Below are 21,544 nucleotides of genomic sequence, written 5' to 3' on the forward strand. Positions count from 1 at the left end.
ACTTTATATTGGAGATAATCTAAACTGGTATTGTCCTATTCCAGTTTATTTTTCTGAATAAGTCCACTCATTTTATATATTGGGTTGGCCAAAATATTTCTATGATATGGAAAACCTGGAATTTGGCCAACCCAATATAAAAAAGAGGCTCAATTTACATCAGATATTAGATATTAGATCTACCTCATAATGCTGTTTAGAGATTACTGAAATCTAGTTTTAAACTCTTCTATTGATTAATCTTTATAGTTGTGCTATTCTGTATTTTTCATCCACTTTATCATTAAAGGCTTCAGAAATAAATGTCCTTGTATAGTGCATTTATTATTATTATTTTTTTACCCCTTCCAGGACTTTGAAAAAATTATGCACAGCTGGGCTATTTAAATCTTTTCTTGATCTTTCCCATCCTGTTCTTTTAACAATTTTTTTCCCACACAAAGTTCTAACAATTAAGTGAATCAGTTGGTCTAGATCTGATAGAATCTAACAATATCTTGTATTTCAAAGCAAATTTCTGTTTTTTTCCTGAGGATTAAGAAGACCTTTAATTATAGACCTCAACTCAGATGTGGAAGGGTTTAATTCCACACTTATAATCTGCGTTCAGGTATATCATGGGAACAATGTTCAGTGTGATTGATTCTTTCTTGAGAAAAAGGTGAGAAAGGACAGGTTGCTTAGGAAGTAAAGGAAGGAAAATTAATAGGGTGGGAAGGAGAGAGAAGATAAAGTTGTATAGAGAAAAATATTATTTTAGTCTTGGGAATATGGTGTAGCTACTGTGTCTTTCTCCTGAGAGACAGTGTTTAATCACTGACTTTACACACAAATGATCTAAAGTTGGCAAATGACAATAAAAGTAGCTATATTAATATAGCTAATACATGTATGTACTGAGGAATAAAATAAAATGCTGTGTATGGCAAAGAAATTATGACAGTGCCTGCCATTAGGGAGTTGCCCTCCAGTAGAACCAGTACAGAGTGAGGGAACTATTATGAACTGTGCACTTCTCTGTGTACTGGACATGCTGCTAGACCTGGTAAATATTTGATTATTTTTGATCTTTAAAATAATCCTAGAAATACACATATTACTCTCCCCTTTTCCATCTTATATCAGGGTAATGAAAACTTAGAAATTTTAAATAGTTTTACCACTGTTACACAGCAAGAAGTACATGAAGCTGGGGTTTGAATCTGATCTAGGATATATACAAATGACTAGAAGGCAGGATGAAACAGACAAAGGCATAAAAATTGGTAGCTGTGGTTTAACACCATTGAAGTCTCTTTAGTTTAGGAATATTTTAGTGGGCACTTCATGAAGTTGGTAGCATTTGAACTGGGTTTTGCAGTTTGAGGGTAGGGTTTTAACAGGTGGATATGGTAAGGAAGACAAATGAGTGGCAGCACTGGGCTTGAGTCCAATTCAGTCTGAAGACAAAGCCTGCTTTCTTTCCATTACACAAAACCAGAACAGTGAGAGAATGTGTGGGAAGCCAGTGTGACTGAAAAGGAATTGTAATACTTTGAGGAGAGTTATAGAAAAAAAGACTGAAAAGGAAGTTTAGGACAAGAACATGAGGAGACCTTCAGTGCAAATACAACAATATAGAATAAATCAACAGTATAGGTTCTACAATATAGAATAAATCATCCCAAATACCATGATTACCTATGGAGATTACATTTAATTTCTCTTCTTGGCAACTCTTATCTCAGGACCAGTATTACAGAGGGCCTGATGGGTGGGTTAAATGGTAATTGGTGTGGGGCTAAAAGAAGGAGAATTGGAAAATGCTTTTGATGGGAGCCAGTGTTTTCTCTTATGTATTTTTAGATCAAACCATTTTTTGGTATGAAACCCTTATCAAAGGCTGACAGGGAAAGAGCAGGAAATCAGAAGATTCCAAAGCTAACTGAATTATTGGAACTTGCACAGAAGGAAAAAAAGTTTGTGATCTTTGATCTTAATGGCCCTGCACCAAATCATTCTCTCAGAGCTTTGTATGTCCGCCATGTAGTAAGCATAATCCTTGACTCTCAGATTGAGCAACATCTGGTATGTCTATCTCAGTATTTATGGTAGAGGTTGGTGGGTGGGTCACGTGTCCCACGACCATAGCAGTTGAATCTGACCTACCTTGTAGCTCTTCCTTGGGATCCTTAAATAATTTTGCTCCCTATAAATATGAAGATGACTATTTTATACAGCTATATTCGGCAATCTAAGAATGACCCCATTAAATTTGTATCAGTAGGGGAAAACATTGAATCTTTTTGTTATTCAAAGCCAAATGAAATGTCACCCCTCTGTTAAAAGGGAATATGTGTTTAATGGCTATACGATGTGACCTGCACCATCACCAACATATATCTATTAGAAAGGGCCTGGGTATGGAATGCTTAAGACTTTGAGGACTTGGCTTTCATTAATAATATAGAAAGGACATCTGGTTCTTATTTGAGCAGAGATTTGTTCATCATGTTTTTCAGAAGCTACTCTGCATTTGGGGAGTCATTCCAAATGTCAAATTCTCAGAATATGGAAGAATGCTATGAAAGAAACAAATATGTGGGTTTTTTTTTCAGATAGAACTATTTCCACAGATGAGTCATAATAGCCTTCCCTGTTTGCAGGAAATGACCTCTCACAAAGATGATTTTTAGCATCAGTCAGAGGATGTGTTTATGATTCTAATCTTTCTTCCATACCTACTTTAGCTAGTGTGGTGACATGGATGACCCTTGGTTCCATGATGTTAACTGGGAAAACTCAGGTCTAGAACAACCCTGGTGAAAGCCCCTTTATAAGAATTCTTATAAAGCCTCTTTATAAGAATAGACAGTATTAGTGAGGTTGACTCTTTCACCAAGGTCTAGAATCTCCCTGCTCCTTATAGACTGTTACTATGCTGGATTGGGGTTCCTCCCATTCTACATAGGATCTGTTTGTGCCTAGACAGCTGATTATCCACTGAAAGACTTCCTGTTTCTCCTTACAGATTTTTTGGTTGCCAAGTTTTGAAAGGGAGTATGTCAAGAAAAAAGCTCCTGGTTTTCAGCAAGTGGGCCGGTTACTCCCTGTTGAACGCCTCACAAAAGAAAATATCACTAGAATAAACGCTGACTATAAGAACTTGTTCTACAACGGGATGAGGTAAGTGTTTGACCACATTTTCCTCAGCACGTATTGCCTTACTTGCAGGAAATCTGCATCCCAGCCAAGCTACGTAGGTTCCTTCTCCTATCTCAGGATTTCCATGTGTAGTTATCTTTCTAGAATCCCCTGTCCTCATCTTCTTATCCTTCCTTCACTCTGTGCCAACAAACATTTATCAAAGTTACACTCTGTTCCTGGAACATGCTCTTCAGCCCCTTCTCCTTTATGCTTCAGTCTCTCATCAGCACACCCTTTTATGTGCTTGGTGTTTTTGTTGTTATATAAAATAATCACTGAAAAGTAAGAACTCAAAAAGTTGAGTTGATTTCCTTCTGCCGTTACCAGATGGATTGAAATACCTAATAAATAACTTCGTAATCCAGATAGCCAGATTTCTCATAGATATAATTTGAAACATAATCAAATCAAACCCTTAAAACAGCCAAGCATGAGAAGAAACTGAAATTCTCCATCACCACATTTATAATTACATAGTCAGAGACAGAGTTTTTAGAATTAAAAGCACCTGAGAATGGTAACTTTTTCAGATTTAATTATTGATAGTCACTGCTTACATTAGTCCCTGTGTCATTGTTGTTCAGTCGTTAAGTCATGTCTGACTCTTTGCGACCCCATAGACTGCAGCACGCCATGCTTCCCTGTCCTTCACTGTCTCCTGGTGCTTGCGCAGACTCGTGTCCATTAAGTCAGTGATGCCATCCAGCCATCTCATCCTCTGTTACCCTGTTCTACTGCCCTCAGTCTTTCCTAGCATCAGTGTCTTTTCCATTGTGTCGGCTCTGTGCATCAGGTGGCCAGAGTATTGAAACTTTAACTTCAGCATCAATTCTTCCAGTGAATATTCAGGTTGATTTCCTTTAGGATAGGGGCTTCCCTCACAGCTCAGTTGGTAAAGAATCTGCCTGCAATGCAGGAGACCCCAGTTCGATTTCTGAGTAGGGAAGATCTCCTGGAGAAGGGATAGGCTACCCACTCCAGTATTCTTGGGCTTCCCTTGTGGCTCAGCTGGTAAAGAATCCACCTGCAGTGTGGGAGACCTGGGTTTGATCCCTGGGTTGAGAAGATCCCCTGGAGAAGGGAAAGGCTACCCACTCCAGGGATCTGGCCTGGAGAATTCCATGGACTGTGTAGTCATGGGGTCACAAAGAGTCGGACATGACTGAGTGGCTTTCACTTTCCTTTAGGATTGACTGGTTTGATCTCCTTGTCGTTCAAGGGACTCTCAAGAGCCTTCTCCAGCATCACAGTTTGAAAGCATCAGTTCTTTGGCACTCAACCTTCTTTATGGTCCAACTCTCACATTCGTATGTGACTACTGGAAAAATCATAGCTTTAACTATACAGACCTTTGTTGGCAAAATGATGTCTCCACTTTTTAATGCACTGTCTAGGTTTGTCATAGCTTCTCTTCCAAGGAGCAAGTGTCTTTTAATTTCATGACCACAGTCACCATCTGCAATGCTTTTGGAGCCCAATAAAATAAAATCAGCCTGTTTCCACTTTTTCCCTATCTATATGTCATGAAGTGATGGGATGGGATACCATAATCTTAGTATTTTGAATGTTGAGTTTTAAGCTAACTTTTTCACTTTCCTCTTTCACCCTCATCAAGAGGCTGTTTAGTTCCTCTTTATTTTCTGCCATTGGAGTGGTGTCATCTGAATATCTGAGGCTGTTGATATTTTTCTCAGCAATCTTGGTTCCTGCTTGTGCTTCATCCAGTCTGGCATTTTGCATGATGGACTCTGCATATAAGTTAAATAAGCAGGGTGACAGTATACAGTCTTGACGTACTCCTTTCCCAATTTGAAACCAGTCCATTGTTCCATGTCTGGCTCTAACTGTTGCTTCTTGACTCACATACAAGTTTCTCAGGAGGCAGGTTAGGTATTTCCATGTCTTGAAGAATTTTCCACAGTTTTTTGTGATCCACACAGTCAAAGGCTTTAACATAATTAATAAAGCAGAAGTAGATGTTTTTCTGGAATTTTGCTTTTCCTGTGATCCAGCAGATGTTGGCAATTTGATCTCTGGTTCCTCTGCCTTTTCTAAATCCAGCTCGTATATCAGAAAGTTCTTTTCAGATGATTCTAAATGCTTCAGAGACTGAACATATATATGTGTTTTGTCCAGATATACATATGTATCTCCCTATCTCCAAAATCTCTTTGAGCTACAGAAATTCCTGTAGATTCATTTTTGTATCTCAAGTCATGAGCTAGGCTATTGGATTTACCTCTTTTCATGTTCTGGCTTTTCTAGCCTCTTGGGCTATGGGGCAGTTGATCATAAAATTATATATATATATTTTCAACATTAGAAAATTATACATATTTTACCTCTCTTTCCTATGTAGAAGATTTTTCTTTGCCCAACTATTCCTCTGTTTTGAATGTATGTCTATTCCTTTCTACTTTTTATCAAAGAAAAATTGATTCCAAGGTGATTTCTTTCTCTGCTAATCATAATTTAGATTAATCTAGTAGTTGAAAAATAATTATAATAACTTTCACTTACTGAGCCTTTATTATGTGTCAAGTTCCGTTGGTTAACCACAGGCTCTTTTTAAAATTCTGGCTTACCCATCAGCTACAAGTGTGACTTTGGACTAGTTTTAATAATCAGTTTTCTCATTTGTAAATTAAGGATAACAATAACATGATGGAATGGTTAAAAGATTAAGTGACATACTACATATATGCACAGAGCAAAATGATGGGCAAATATATGAACACAGTAAATGTTACCTGTTGTTTCATCATCACCATCGTTACATGCTGTGCTCTATAAATTAGCATCACTCCCCATGTTTCAAATGGGGAATCTTATCTTTAATGAGGAAAAGTTCGGGGAGGTTAGGTGTTAATATTTCCCCAAAGTCCATATAGTTGGTCAGTGGGGGACCACACTGAGGTTTAAATATAGGTTTGACAGATTCCCTAGTGTTAATTCTTTTGCTAGTAATTTTTAAAAGTTATTCCTTGGCCATAGTTATATAGGAGTAGGATCAGCTGACATCAGACTTTAAGAAGGGTCAGTCATATCCTGAGTCCTATTAGAAAATCAAGTGGCCTAATCAAACTTAAAAGCTTTTGCACAGCAAAGGAAACCATAAAGAATACAAAATGACAACCTACAGACTGGGAAAAAATAACCACAAATGATTCCAACAGGGGCTGGTTTAATTTCCAAAATATATAATTTAAATTGGTTAATAGTCTTTTTAAGTATTTTATACTGCATTTTCCTTCTGCTTTTTCTGTGGAGTTAACACAAAGCATTAGGTTTCAAATCAAACTCATACAGATCATAGAACTTACTATTAAGTTTTATTATTAATTTCAAAGATACAGAAGGCAGTCAGGAGGCTCAGACAAAGCAAGGAGAGGTCAGAGACATTGATTTCAACTTTGCAGGTTTCTTCCTTTATTGGACACATTCCCTATGGCCCACAGTAATAGATACAGGCTCCAAATGTGTTTTTATGGGGTTATTTCACTTTGAAGGAGAACATTTGAGTTATAAAACATCAGCATTTAATACTCCCAGAGACTTGCGTAGCTTTTGTGACCTTGTCCAGGGACCCATACCTCATAAATCCACATTCTGTGTTTATTTACAAAATATGTAATAAAAAGTAATCAACCAAGAACATCCATTAAAGAACATATTCTATATATAAAGACCTCTCTTTCTAGCAAATATTATTGTTCTATTTAGAAAAGATGTAGATACCATGTTGACAAGGAGATTAGACCATGACTTATTCCTTCTTCCTTCTGGGAGCAACCTCTTCAGTCAGAGAGAAATTAAGGGCTTCCTGTGCCTCATCTGTCAGTTGTAGAAAAGGGGATGTAATATTTCCAGCTGACTGTTGATTTTTGTATTTCTCCCTTTGGCTGTGTTTGTTGTTGTTATTGTGATTATTGTGGTTGTTTGGCTTCTCACATTTTAAACACTTTTTTAAAGGTGTATTTGCATTTAGAATTGTTAGATTATTTTCTTGGATTTATTACCATCCTTTCATTATGAAATGTCCCTTCTCTCTGGTTATAATTCTTGCCTAAAAATTGCTTTTATTAATATTGCCACACTGGCTTTCTTATAATTAATGTTTCTGTGGCATTTCTTTTTTTATGTTAATTGTCTTTGAACTGCTTTGTGTCTTTTAAAAAAAATTTTATTTATTTTTTTTGAATGGGATTTTACTATTATTTTTTCATTTAGTATATGATATTATACATGTTTCAATGCCATTCTCCAAATCATCCCACCCTCTCCCTCTCCCACAGAGTCCAAAAGACTGTTCTATATATCTGTGTCTCTTTTGCTGTCTCGCATACAGGGTTATCGTTACCGTCTTTCTAAATTCCATAAATGCGTTAGTATACTGTATTGGTGTTTCTCTTTCTGGCTTACTTCACTCTGTATACTCGACTTCAGTTTCATCCACCTCATTAGAACTGATTCAAATGTATTCTTTTTAATGGCCGAGTAATATTCCATTGTGTATATGTACCACAGCTTTCTTATCCATTCATCTGCTGATGGACATCTAGGTTGCTTCCATGTCCTGGCTATTATAAACAGTGCTGTGATGAACATTGGGGTACACGTGTCTCTTTCAGTTCTGGTTTCCTCGGTCTGTATGCCCAGCAGTGGGATTGCTGGGTCATAAGGCAGTTCCATTTCCAGTTTTTTAAGGAATTTCCACATTGTTCTCCATAGTGGCTGTACTATTATGGAGAACAGTTTGCATTCCCACCAACAGTGTAAGAGAGTTCCCTTTCTCCACACCCTCTCCAACACTTACTGTGACTTTTGGATCGCAGCCATTCTGACTGGTGTGAAATGGTACCTTATTGTGGTTTTGATTTGCATTTCTCTGATAATGAGTGATGTTGAGCATCTTTTCATGTGTTTGTTAGCCATCTGTATGTCTTCTTTGGAGAAATGTCTGTTTAATTCTTTGGCCCATTTTTTGATTGGGTTGTTTATTTTTCTGGAATTCAGCTGCAGGAGTTGCTTGTATATTTTTGAGATTAGTTCTTTGTCAGTTGTTTCCTTTGCTATTATTTTCTCCTGTTCTGAAGGCTGTCTTTTCACCTTGCTTATAGTTTCCTTTGTTGTGCAGAAGCTTTTAATTTTAATTAGATCCCATTTGTTTATTTTTGCTTTTATTTCCAATATTCTGGGAGGTGGATCATGGGGGATCCTGCTATGATTAATGTCAGAGAGTGTTTTGCCTATGTTCTCCTCTAGGAGTTTTATAGTTTCTTGTCTTACGTTTAGATCTTTAATTCATTTTGAGTTTATTTTTGTGTTTGGTGTTAGAAAGTGTTCTAGTTTCATTCTTTTACAAGTGGTTGACTAGTTTTCCCAGCACCACTTGTTGAAGAGATTGTCTTTTCTCCGCTGTATATTCTTGCCTCCTTTGTCAAAGATAAGGTGTCCATAGATGTGTGGATTTATCTCTGGGCTTTCTATTTTGTTCCATTGATCTATATTTCTGTCTTTGTGCCAGTACCATACTGTCTTGATGACTGTGGCTTTGTAGTAGAGCCTGAAGTCAGGCAGGTTGATTCCTCTAGTTCCATTCTTCTTTCTCAAGATTGCTTTGGCTATTCGAGTTTTTTTGTATTTCCATACAAATTGTGAAATTATTTGTTCTAGCTTATTGAAAAATACCGTTGGTAGCTTGATAGGGATTGCATTGAATCTATAGATTGCTTTGAGTAGTATACTCATTTTCACTATATTGATTCTTCTGATCAATGATACATTTATTTTTAAATGATGTGTAGAATTTTCTTAGACACAGGCTAACATTTTGGGTAACTAATTGCAAGCACTCCTGTAAAGGCTGTATGGTTATTTTTATTTACAGTTTATACACTGAGCCTAAGAAATTGCCAAGCTATTATGTGACAGTGCTGGAATTCAACCCCAGGCTTGCGCAGAGCTGTTTTCAATATGTTATAACATCTCAGGGTTAAAAAGTCTTTCAAAGGCACTTACCTGATGTATTTTCTGAGAAATTTAATCTCTAATGACAACTTGACTTGATGTTTTCTACTGTTTCTACAGATAGTACACAAATATTTACTGACATTTCATTCTGCCATTGGAAAGTACTGTATACCATCCCCCCTACTCATGCTTGTGAAGTTTTTTTATATTTGAAATTTAAATATTCACCAAATTAGTATTCATTTATTAATTCCTTCATTTAACTATTTCTACAGGCAGGTATTATGGTACGTAAACCACCACCACCACCACTGGATATACAGAGGGTTCCCAGGTGGCATTAGTGGTAAAGAACTCACCTGCCAATGCAGGCGACTTAAGAGATGCATTTTCTATCCCTGGGTTGAGAAGATACCCTAGAGGAGGGCATGGCAACCCACTCCAGTATTCTTGTCTGGGGAATCCCATAGACAATGGAGCCTAGTGGGCTATAGTCCAAAAGGTCATAGACAGACAGGACTAAAGTGACTTAGCACGCATGCACTGAATATTCAGAGTTGAGTAAGACATGGTCTTTGCTTTTAATTTGCTTACAGCTAAGTAGAGAAGATTGATAGGAAGGCACATAGAGTAGAGGACGGTAAGTGCTCTGATGGAAATAAGTACATTTGCTGCCCGATAGTGTACTGGAGCTGGTGCATATCAGCTTCTGGGAGCAAATTGTGAGTATTTATACCATGGAAATTGACAAGTTCCATTAGGAATTTGTTAGGACTTTCCTTTTTTTCCCTTTCCCCCTCTCTCTCTTTCCTACCTTCCTCCCTCCCTCTCTCCCCTCCTTTCTTCCCTCCCTCACTTTTCTTTCCTTGAGGAAGCCAATTTACTAAAATACTATTGCTGGCATAGTAGCAAAGGTATTAAATTCAGTCCTTTATCTCATTGCAATATGAGCTAATTCTGCATGTCATATCATAGGTTGTCCTACTATCACCTACTTCTGGTGATGTAGGCAACATCCTTTCTCAAATGTAGTGACTGTTTCCCTCTTAGGTGATGAGAGTGAGATTAACTCTGAGTCTCCTGTGGGTTCTTTTTTATTTTCCCTAGAGAATATAGAGCAGCTAACATCAGCATCAACTTATATCTTGTCAATGAACCTTGGCTCTTCTCACTGGCCTGGTGCTCCAGGATTCCCTCCGTGACCACAGACAACATTCAGGTCCTGAATGAGATGACTCAACCTTCCTACTTCATGGTGAGCTGGTTGTCCAGATTGTCCTTCCAAGTCTGGTCCAATAGGAGTCTCTGTCCCCCACCAACCCTGACATTGCCCATTATGCACTCCCCAGGGTAGCTACTTAAGAAAAGACTTATGTGAGAGTGGAGATGTGCCATTCTTCCTTCTCTCACCCAGATCCTTCTGTGATTTTCAGGGGGGAATTAATATTGGTATACTAATTGCTATTTATTGAATCCTCACAATGTGCCTTTCATACATTATGTAGTTTTTAAACCTCTGAGTTAGCCACTGGGAGTATCCTTGTGGAGAATATGAAGTGTCACATGATGCAAGATTCAGAATGAAGTCTGACTCCAGAGGTGTGTTACTGCAGCCTCACTTTCCTGAAGGCACGGCAACAATGACAGTGGCATGAGGTGTGGGGAGAAAACCCAGTGCACTTGATTCCAAAGTAAGCACTGTGTGTCCTAAGCAAAATGCTTTTGAAAAGATGAGCAAGTGTCCAGCCACCTAGTTTGATTTTCTCTTCTGTCCTGCTACTACTGTGGCAAGAGAATTGAGGACCTGAAGTCTTCAGTTGTAATCCCAGCTAAAACCCTTCACTTATTACTTGTGGAGGGAACCTTACCTAACCACTTAATGACTGCAGAGCCTGTTTTTCTAATTGGTATAGACTATATAGACTGAGTGGGACAGTCAGCATCAGAAAACAATTTCTCTCCACTGACTGTTTAAATTGCTCTGAGCTAGGTCTTTCCCTTCCCCTGAATGAGATCTCACTCAGATCCCATAGCATTTTTAGTCACTCTTAGATAGGTTATTTTTTTTTTAATTGGAGGATAATTGCTTTGCAATGTTGTATTGGTTTCTTTTATACAACAGTGCGAATCAAGCCTTAAATATGCATATGTCCTCTCCCTCTTGAACGTCCCTCTCACCTACCACCCTACCCCACCCCACCCCTCTAGGTCATCACAGAGCACTGGGTTGAGCACCCTGTGTTTTACAGCAACTTCCCATCATTAGTTATCTGTTTTACAAATGGTAATATATATGTTTATTATTATTATTATTTGAGTTAGGGCAACTTTAAGTATATATGTTTAAGTGCTGCTTTCTCATTCATTCCACGCTCCCCTTCCCCCACTGTGTCTACAAATGTGTTCTCTATTTCTGCACCTCTATTCCTGCCCTGCAGATAGATTCATCAGTACAATTTTTCTAGATTCCATGTGTATGCATTAATGTATGATATTTGTTTTTTTTCTTTCTGATTTACTTCACTCTGTATAATAATAATAGGCTCTAGGTTCATCCACCTCACTACAACTGACTCAAATGTATTCCATTTTATGGCTGAGTAATGTTCCATTGTTTTGTATGTGACATAACTTCTTCATCCATTCATTTGTTGATGGACATCTAGGTTGCTTCCATGTCCCAGCTATTACAAATAGTGCTACAGTGAACATTGGAGTACGTGTGTCTTTTTGAATTATGATTTTGTCAGGTTTTGAACTTGGTATATGCCTTGTAGTGCAATTGCTGGATCATATGGTAGTTTTATCCTAGTTTTTTAAGGAGTCTCCATATTGTTCTCCATAGTGGCTGTGTCAGTTTACATTCCCAACAACAGTGCAAGAAGGTTGCCTTTTCTCCACATCCTCTCCAGAATTTGTTGTAGACTTTTTTCATTGAAATTTTTGTCTTGCTTTATTACTGAAACATGCTTTAAACTATCCTGACTAATATATTTTATTTTTTTACTTAAATTTATTTTTAAATGGTGGATAATAGCTTTACAATATTGTGTTAGTTTCTGCCATACATCAGCATGAGTTAGCCATAGGTATGCATATGTCCCCTTCCTCTGGAACCTCCCTCCCACCTCTCACCCCATCCCAGCCCTCTAGATTATCACAGAGCACTGGATTTGAGCTCCCTGTGTCATACAGCAAATTCCACTGGCTGTCTATTTTACATATGGTAATGTTTCAACTCTTTCAATTTGCCCCTTCCTCCCCTTCTCCCACTGTGCCCATAAATCTGTTCTGTATGTCTGTGTCTCCATTGCTGCTCTGCAAATAGGTTGATCAGTACCATCTTTCTAGATTCCATGTATCAGTTCAGTTCAGATCACTCGCTCAGTCGTGTCTGACTTTTGTGACCGCATGAATCGCAGCATGCCAGGCCTCCCTATCCATCACCATCTCCCGGAGTTCACTCAAATTCATGTCCATCAAGTCCATGATGTCATCCAGCCATCTCATCCTCTGTCGTCCCCTTTTCCTACTGCCCCGAGTCCCTCCTAGCATCAGAGTCTTTTCCAATGAGTCAACTCTTCGCATGAGGTGGCCAAAGTACTAGAGTTTCAGCTTTAGCATCATTCCTTCCAAAGAACACCCAGGGCTGATCTCCTTTAGGATGGACTGGTTGGATCTCCTTGCAGTCCAAGGGACTCTCACCACAGTTCTAAAGCATCAATTCTTCAGTGCTCAGCTTTCTTCACCATCCAAGTCTCATATCCATACATGACCACTGGAAAAACCATAGCCTTGACTAGATGGACCTTTGTTGGCAAAGTAATGTTTCTGCTTTTCAATATTGTATCTAGGTTGGTCATAACTTTTCTTCCAAGGAGTAAGCGCCTTTTACTTTCATGGCTGCAATCACCCTCTGCAGTGATTTTGGAGCCCCCCAAAATAAAGTCTGACCCTGTTGTTACTGTTTCCCCATCTATTTCCCATGAAGTGATGGGACCAGATGCCATGATCTTCATTTTCTGAATGTTGAGCTTTAAGCCAACTTTTTCATTCTCCTCTTTCACTTTCATCAAGAGGTTCTCTAGTTCCTCTTCACTTTCTGCCATAAGGGTGGTGTCATCTGCATATCTGAGGTTATTGATATTTCTTCTGGCAATCTTGATTCCAGCTTGGTGCTTCTTCCAGCCCAGCATTTATATATGCATTAATACATGGTATTTGTTTTTCTCCTGATTTACTTCACTCTGTATAATAGACCCTTAGTTCATTCACCACATTAGAAGTGACTCAAATCCATTCCTTTTTATGGCTGAGTAATATTCCATTGTATGTATGTACCACAATTTCTTTATCCATTCATCTATTGATGGACATCTAGGTTGCTTCCATGTGCTTTCATTGTGAATAGTGCTGTGATGAACATTGGGGTACCTGTATCTTTTTCAATTGTGGTTTTTCTCAGGCTATATGCCCAGTACTGAGATTATTTGGTCATGTGGTAGTTTTATTCCTAGTGTTTTAAGGAATCTACATGCTATTCTCCATAGTGCCTGTACCAATTTACATTCCTACCAACAGTGCGAGAGGGTTTTCTTTTCTTCACACCCTCTCCAACATTTAAGAGTTTGATGATAGCCCTTCTGACTGGTGTGAGGTGATACCCCATTGTGGTATTGATTTGGATTTCTCTAATAATGAGCATCGTTGAGCATCTTTTTATGTGTTTAACCATCTGTATGTCTTTTTTGGAGAAATGTCTGTTTATGTCTTCTGCTCATTTTTTAGTTGGGTTGTTTGTTTCTCTGGTATTGATCTGTATAAGCTGCTTGTATATTTTGGAGATTTTTGTCAGTTGATTGATTTTCTATTATTTTCTCCCATTCTGAGGGTTTTCTTTTCATTTTATTTACAGTTTCCTTTGCTTTTAAAAAATCTTTTAAGTTTAATTAGACCCCCATTTGTTTATTTTTGTTCTTATTTCCATTATTCTAGGAGGTGGTTCACAGAGGATCTTGCTGTGATTTATGTCAAGGAGTTGCTATGTTATTCTCTAGGAGCTTTACAGCTTATGGCCTTATATTTAAATCTTTAATCCATTTTGAGTTTATTTTTCCGTATAGTGTTAGGTGGGAGGTGTTCCAGTTTCTGTTACATGTAGCTGTCCAGTTTCCCCAGTACCGCTTACTGAAGAGATTGTGTTTTCGTCATTGTATATTCTTGCCTCTTTTGTCAAAGATAAGGTGCCCACAGGTGCATGAGTTTATCTCTGGCCTTTTTATCTTGTTCCCTTGGTCTGTATTTCTGTTTTTGTGCCAGTACCATCTTTGTCTGGATGACTGTAGGTTTGTAGTACAGACTGAAGTCAGAAAAAGGTTGATTCTTCCAGTTCCATTTTTCTTTCTGAAGATTATTTTCACTATTTGGGATCTTTTATGAATTTTTATGCTCTAGTTCTGTGACGAATACATTGGTAATTTGATACGGATTGTTTTGACTCTGTAGATTGCTTTTGTCATTTTCACAATATTAATTCTTCTAATCTAAGAGCATGGTATATCTTTTCATCTGTGCCATCTTCGAGTTCTTTTGTCAGCGTCTCATAGTTTTCTGCATACAAATCTCTTGTCTCTTTAGTTAGGTTGATTCCTAGATATTTGATTATTTTTGTTACAATGGTGAATGGGATTATATCCTTAATTTCTTTTTTTGATTTTTCATTGTTAGTGTATATTAATGCAAGGAATTTCTGTGTATAAATTTTATATCCTGCCATTTTACTATGTCCATTGATTAGCTCTAGTAATTTTCTGGGGGCATCTTTAGGATTTTCCATGCATTTTCTAGTATCATATCATCTGCAAAGAAAGAAAGTTTTACCTCTTCTTTTCCAATCTGGATTCCTTTTATTTGTTTTTCTTAAAGAAAAAAACCCCAAAAAACAACAACAGGAAAAAAAAAAGGCAAAAATCCTGGGCTGTGAAGGGTGGGGCTTAGGTTTGGAAGGGTTTAAGCAGTGGCACAACAGCTGGAGTGAGATTTAGGTAGATTGAAGAAAGTAGGGAAAACCACTAGACCATTCAGGTATGATGTAAATCATATCACTTATGATTATACAGTGGAAGTGAGAAATAGATTTAAGGGACTAGATCTGATAGACAGAGTGCCTGATGAGCTATGGAGGGAGGTTTGTGACATTGTACAGGAGACAGGGATCAAGACCATCCCCATGGAAAAGAAATGCAAAAAAAGCAAAATAGCTGTCTGAGGAGGCCTTACAAAGAGCTGTGAAAAGAAGAGAAGTGAAAAGCAAAGGAGAAAAGGAAAGATATCAGCATCTGAATGCAGAGTTCCAAAGAATAGCAAGGAGAGATACGAAAGCCTTCTTCAGAGATCAATGCAAAGAAATAGAGGAAAGCAACAGAATGGGAAAGACTAGAGATCTCTTCAAGAAAATTAGATACCAAGGGAACATTTCATGCAAAGATGGGCTCGATAAAGGACAGAAATGGTATGGACCTAACAGAAGCAGAAGATATTAAGGAGAGGTGGCAAGAAAACACAGGAGAACTGTACAAAAAAGAGCTTCATAACCCAGATAATCACAATGGTGTGATCACTCACCTAGAGCCAGACATCCTGGAATGTGAAGTCAAGTGGGCCTTAGAAAGCATCACTAAAAACAAAGCTAGTGGAGGTAATGGAATTCCAGTTGAGCTATTCCAAATCCTGAAAGATGATGCTGTGAAAGTGCTGCACTCAATATGCCAGCAAATTTGGAAAACTCAGCAGTGGCCACAGGATTGGAAAAGGTCAATTTTCATTCTAATCCCAACTACATCCTCATCTCACATGCTAGTAAAGTAATGCTCAAAATTCTCCAATTCAGGCTTCAGCAATACATGAACCATGAACTTCCAGATGTTCAAGCTGGTTTTAGAAAAGGCAGAGGAACCAGAGATCAAATTGCCAACATCCGCTGGATCATGGAAAAAGCAATAGAGTTCCAGAAAAACATCTATTTCTGCTTTCTTGACTATGCCAAAGCCTTTGACTGTGTGGATCACAATAAACTGTGGAAAATTCTGAGAGAGATGAGAACACCAGACTTCCTGACCTGCCTCTTGAGAAACCTGTATGCAGGTCAGAAAGGAACAGTTAAAACTGGACATGGAACAACAGATTGGTTCCAAATAGGAAAAGGAGTACATCAAGGCTGTATATTGTCACCCTGCTTATTTAACTTCTATGCAGAGTACATCATGAGAAACGCTGGACTGGAAGAAACACAAGCTGGAATCAAGATTGCCAAGAGAAATATCAATAACCTCAGATATGCAGATGACACCACCCTTATGGCAGAAAGTGAAGAGGAGCTAAAAAGCCTCTTGATGAAAGTGAAAGAGGAGAGCAAAAAAGTTGGCTTAAAGCTCAACATTCAGAACACGAAGATCATGGCCTCTGGTCCCATTACTTCATTGGCAATAGATGGGGAAACAGTGGAAACAGTGTCAAGACTTGATGTTTTTGGGCCCCCAAATCACTGCAGATCATGATTGCAGCCATGAAATTAACAGATGCTTACTCCTTGGAAGGAAAGTTATGACCAACCTAGATAGCATATTCAAAAGCAGAGACATTACTTTGCCAACAAAGGTTGGTCTAGTCAGGGCTATGGTTTTTCCAGTAGTCGTGTATGAATGTGAGAGTTGGACTGTGAAGAAAGCTGAGTGCCGAAGAATTGATGCTTTTGAACTGTGGTGTTGGAGAAGACTCTTGAGAGTCCCTTGGACTGCAAGGAGATCCAACCAGTCCATCCTAAAGGAGATCAGTCCTGCGTGTTCATTGGAAGGACTGATGCTAAAGCTGAAACTCCAGTACTTTGGCCACCTCATGGGAAGAGTTGACTCATAGGAAAAGACTCTGATGCTGGGAGGGATTGGGGGCAGGAAGAAAAGGGGATGACAGAGGATGAGATGGCTGGATGGTATCACCGACTCCGTGGACATGAGTTTGAGTGAACTCTGGGAGTTGCTGATGAACAGGGAGGCCTGATGTGCTGCGATTCATGGGATCACAAAGAGTCGGACATGACTGAGTGACTGAACTGAACTGAACGTCCTATTCAGGACCCTTGCCTCCAGAAAAGGTGCTGGGTAGGGGTGGGGACCGTCCCCCGCTCCACCCAGCCATGGAAGCCTATTCTGTGCCTCCAATTCTGAGATGTGGAGGTTCAGGTTGGGTCACCAGGAGACTCCCTGGGCTGAGGAGGTAGGGGAACACTAGACACGTTCTTGCTCCTCCACATCCTGAGGGATGCTCCCCCGACTCAGGAATGGCTCCTTCTCCTCTTCCCTCCTTCTTGTGCCTGCCAGACCTATGTGGGCTGAGGGTACCCAGAGGGCTCCAGAGAGCAGACCGCTTAACCTGGAGGAAGGAAAGAGCCCCACAGAGAAGAGAGGGCCCTGGAGGGCAGGGGCAGGGGTCTTAGGTGGGTAGAAGGCCTGGTCCAGAGGGCTGATGAGGCCCCTAGAGGGATGAGGGGGACCTCACAGTGCCCAGAGGGACTAGGAAACCAGGCCCTCCAGGGCAGAGGGCTGGGCATGGGGCCTCAGGAGGTTCCTAGGGCTGAATGGGTAGGGGAACACCAGGCAGTTTCCTGGTCCTCAAACCCTGTGGAAGCTGCTTCCAGCCTGCCCGCCCTTTTCTTCTTCCCACTCTCTCATGCTTAAGGGACCTCCCTGGGTAGAGGGGCCTTGAAGGGTGGAGGATTCCCTGGAGGTGGATGATGCCCCACAGTGCAGAGGGTTTGGCTGAGAAGGTGGAGAGGGCTCCAGAGGTCAGCGGAAGCCCCTGAGGGCAAGAGACCAGGCCTGGGGCCCCAGGGATCTCTCTGGGGACAAGTATAAGGGGAACCTCAGGTACTTCTGCTGATGGCATCTGAACCCCTAAGGATCCCTCCTCCTCCCTACCAAGCAAGCCTTCCTGTTCTAGTGCCTGAACTGTGCCCCCACCACCCAGGCCTTGTTGTCCCCCAGCAGCCCATCAGCCTTGACAGTCCCCTGGCCTAGACCTCCCTCACTCCTCCCTATCTAGTACCTGACCACCCCTGGGGCTTCTCCTGTCCACTTCTTTGTGGGGAGTCTCCACCAGTGTCTGGTGAGTATCTTAGGCATGGAGAGACACAGACTCTGTCTTCCCTACAAAAGTTTTTTAAAGTACCAGTTAGTGACCCAAAAGTCTCGATTCAGGATCAAAGTGTCTAGTCCAAAATAACCCAAACTCTTAACTACGTTGAATATTAAAACTTTAGGCACAGAAACCTAAATATTTTAGGTTGCTTTCTCCATCCCTCCAGCCTCAGTAGCCCTTGTTTCTGACTTGGTCAGGGTCAGTAGCAGGTGCGAGGTGATCAGGACCAAGGGCAGAGTCTCATAGGCTCTGAGGCCGTATGGTGGCAGCGTAAAACTGCTTACCCCTTCTTCCTTGGTGCTTTGGGCAGCTTTTGGTAGGGCCACCTACCGAAAAGGCAGGTCCCTTGGTATAGGTGAAGCCTCTCCACTTGTCTGTCCCCATACTATCCTGCTTCATATATGTACTATAAACTTCTCTAACATTTTTGTTCTTAAAAATTGATTGCAAAGTAAACATGTTTTTTATATAAAACTCAATAATTATAAAAATACATAAATTAGAAAGCAGTACACCCCTCCATAATCCTGTCTCCCTAAATCAGTCGTTGTTTGAAGTTGTCTCTTTGGATATATTAAATAAAACTTAACAAAGTAAAACTTTTCATTTTAATACTTGAATTGATAATAAATTCATATGATTCAAAATTCAAAGAGTGTGAAAGTTGTAAGTAAAAAACTTCTTTCTACACCTAGCTTGCGATTTTTTAAAGAACCCAAGGTCAATTTGTTTAGGGAGGTGGGGTCAGTATCCCAGGGGCCTTCCTAAGCAGCCTGCACTCTGGGTTAGAATATGCAGGTTCAAATCTTGGCTCTACCTACCACCTGTTGTGTGAACTTGGAAATGTTATTTAACCTGTCTGGGCTTCAGTTTGTTTATTTGTAAATTGGGGATAAAAATACCACAAAGAAGCAATTTTATCCAACATAATCCTCTTCGCTTATCAGTCCGTTAATTCAAATATTTTAATTGGGAAATTGTGAGATAAATGATATATGGTCTATTAATATTTTACTATGTTTAAAAACCTTATCTAATACTTAATGACTTAAACCTGACAAATATTTGTCATATTCTGTATGATGATTGAGTGATTTCTCTGGTCTCAGCCTGTTTGTTTAGACTGGGTGATCAAGGATGGCCTCATCTGTATTTCTTGAATCTTACCTGGGATGACTACAGTCTTTCTTCATTTGGTTACTCATCATCAAGGAAGCCAGCATTTTAAAAAAATTAATTTATTTTTTATTGAAGGATAGTTACTTTATAGAATTTTGCTGTTTTCTGTCAAACCTCAACATGAGTCAGCCATAGGTATACATATATCCCAGCTTTTTTGCTCATGTTTGCCTGGTGGCATTGGGTTCTCAGCAGCGAGAAAGGCAAGCCCCAGTGCATGTGCCTTTTTAAGGATCTCCCATCGTGATGTTTGCTAATGTTCCATTGGCCAAAGATAATCACAGGGTTAAGTCCGGATTCATGATGGGGCAAGACAGAAACAAACTTTACCTCTTATTAGAGAGGAACAGCAGAGTCACACTGCATACAGACCTGCATTTGGGGAGGAATGTTGTGATCATTTTTATAAATAATCTAACACACACATACTTCACACATTTTAATTTAAAATATTCATTCAACTTTTGACATAGATTCAGATCTTTTCTTTGAGTATGTTTCAGTTGATTGAATTCTGTATTCTCTTGCTTGTGTATACTTCCTAATGAACCAGTTATGATTTCTAAGTTTTGTTTCCTTAGAACACAAGAACTTGAAGTCATTTGGAGAAATAACTGGAATGAGGAAGCCATACAGATTTTTAGACTCCTCCTCTACCGCATCTCTTAGTGTTTCTCTCACACCTAAGTCAATTGCAGCTCATTATTTTAATGACCTTTTCTGTCTTCAACAGATTTTCAAAACACTGATTTAGTTTCCTTGAAAATGACATACTTTTTAAACTCAGACTTTACAGATTTTAGTAACACTGAATTATACTGCATCACTTCAGTTCAGTTCATTCGATCAGTCGTGTCCGACTCTTTGCGACCCCATGAATCGCAGCACGCCAGGCCTCCCTGTCCATCACCATCTCCTGGAGTTCACTCAGACTCACGTCCATCGAGTCCGTGATGCCATCCAGCCACCTCATCCTCGGTCATCCCCTTCTCCTCCTGCCCCCAGTCCCTCCCAGCATCAGAGTCTTTTCCAATGAGTCAACTCTTTGCATGAGGTGGCCAAAGTACTGGAGCTTCAGCTTTAGCCTCATTCCTTCCAAAGAAATCCCAGGGCTAATCTCCTTCAGAATGGACTGGTTGGATCTCCTTGCAGTCCAAGGGACTCTCAAGAGTCTTCTCCAACACCACAGTTCAAAAGCATCAATTCTTCGGCACTCAGCCTTCTTCACAGTCCAACTCTCACATCCATACATGACCACTGGAAAAACCATAGCATTGACTAGACAGACCTTTGTTGGCAAAGTAATGTTCTCTACTTTTGAATATGCTATCTAGGTTGGTCATAACTTTTCTTCCAAGGAGTAGCGTCTTTTAATTTCATGGCTGCAATCACCATCTGCAGTGATTTTGGAGCCCCCCAAAATAAAGTTTGACACTGTTTCCACGGTTTCCCCATCTATTTCCCATGAAGTGATGGGACCGGATGCCATGATCTTCGTTTTCTGAATGTTGATCTTGAAGCCAACTTTTTTGCTCTCCTCTTTCTTTCACTTTCATCAAGAGGCTTTTTAGCTTCTCTTCACTTTTTGCCATAAGGGTGGTGTCATCTGCATATCTGCAGTTATTGATATTTCTCTTGGCAGTCTTGATTCCAGCTTGTGTTTCTTCCAGTCCAGCTTTTCTCATGATGTATTCTGCATAGAAGTTAAATAAGCAGGGTGACAATATACAGCCTTGATGTACTCCTTTTCCTATTTGGAACCAGGCTGTTGTTCCATGTCCAGTTTTAACTGGTGCTTCCTGACCTGCATACAGATTTCTCAAGAGGCAGGTCAGGAGGTCTGTTATTCCCATCTGTTTCAGAATTTTACACAGTTTATTTTGATCCACACAGTCAAAGGCTTTGGCATAGTCAAGAAAGCAGAAATAGATATTTTTCTGGAACTCTCTTGCTTTTTCCATGATCCAGCAGATATTGGCAATTTGATCTCTGGTTCCTCTGCCTTTTCTAAAAC

General features: G+C 39.6%; 1 protein-coding gene across 1 annotated transcript in view; it reads left to right on the forward strand.

The window, feature by feature from the left end:
* Positions 1-21,544, forward strand: part of LOC101117288 (glycerophosphodiester phosphodiesterase domain-containing protein 4-like) — a 155,014-nt gene that overhangs the window by 111,507 nt on the left and 21,963 nt on the right. Inside the window, exons 11-13 of the mRNA XM_027960072.3 lie at positions 1,846-2,067; positions 3,011-3,165; positions 10,267-10,414. Coding sequence (XP_027815873.2) covers positions 1,846-2,067; positions 3,011-3,165; positions 10,267-10,414 — 525 coding nt within the window. The remainder of the gene's footprint in view (positions 1-1,845; positions 2,068-3,010; positions 3,166-10,266; positions 10,415-21,544) is intronic.

Source organism: Ovis aries, chromosome 21 (genome assembly GCF_016772045.2).
Source record: "Ovis aries strain OAR_USU_Benz2616 breed Rambouillet chromosome 21, ARS-UI_Ramb_v3.0, whole genome shotgun sequence".
In the NCBI taxonomy this organism is placed as follows: Eukaryota; Metazoa; Chordata; class Mammalia; order Artiodactyla; family Bovidae; genus Ovis; species Ovis aries.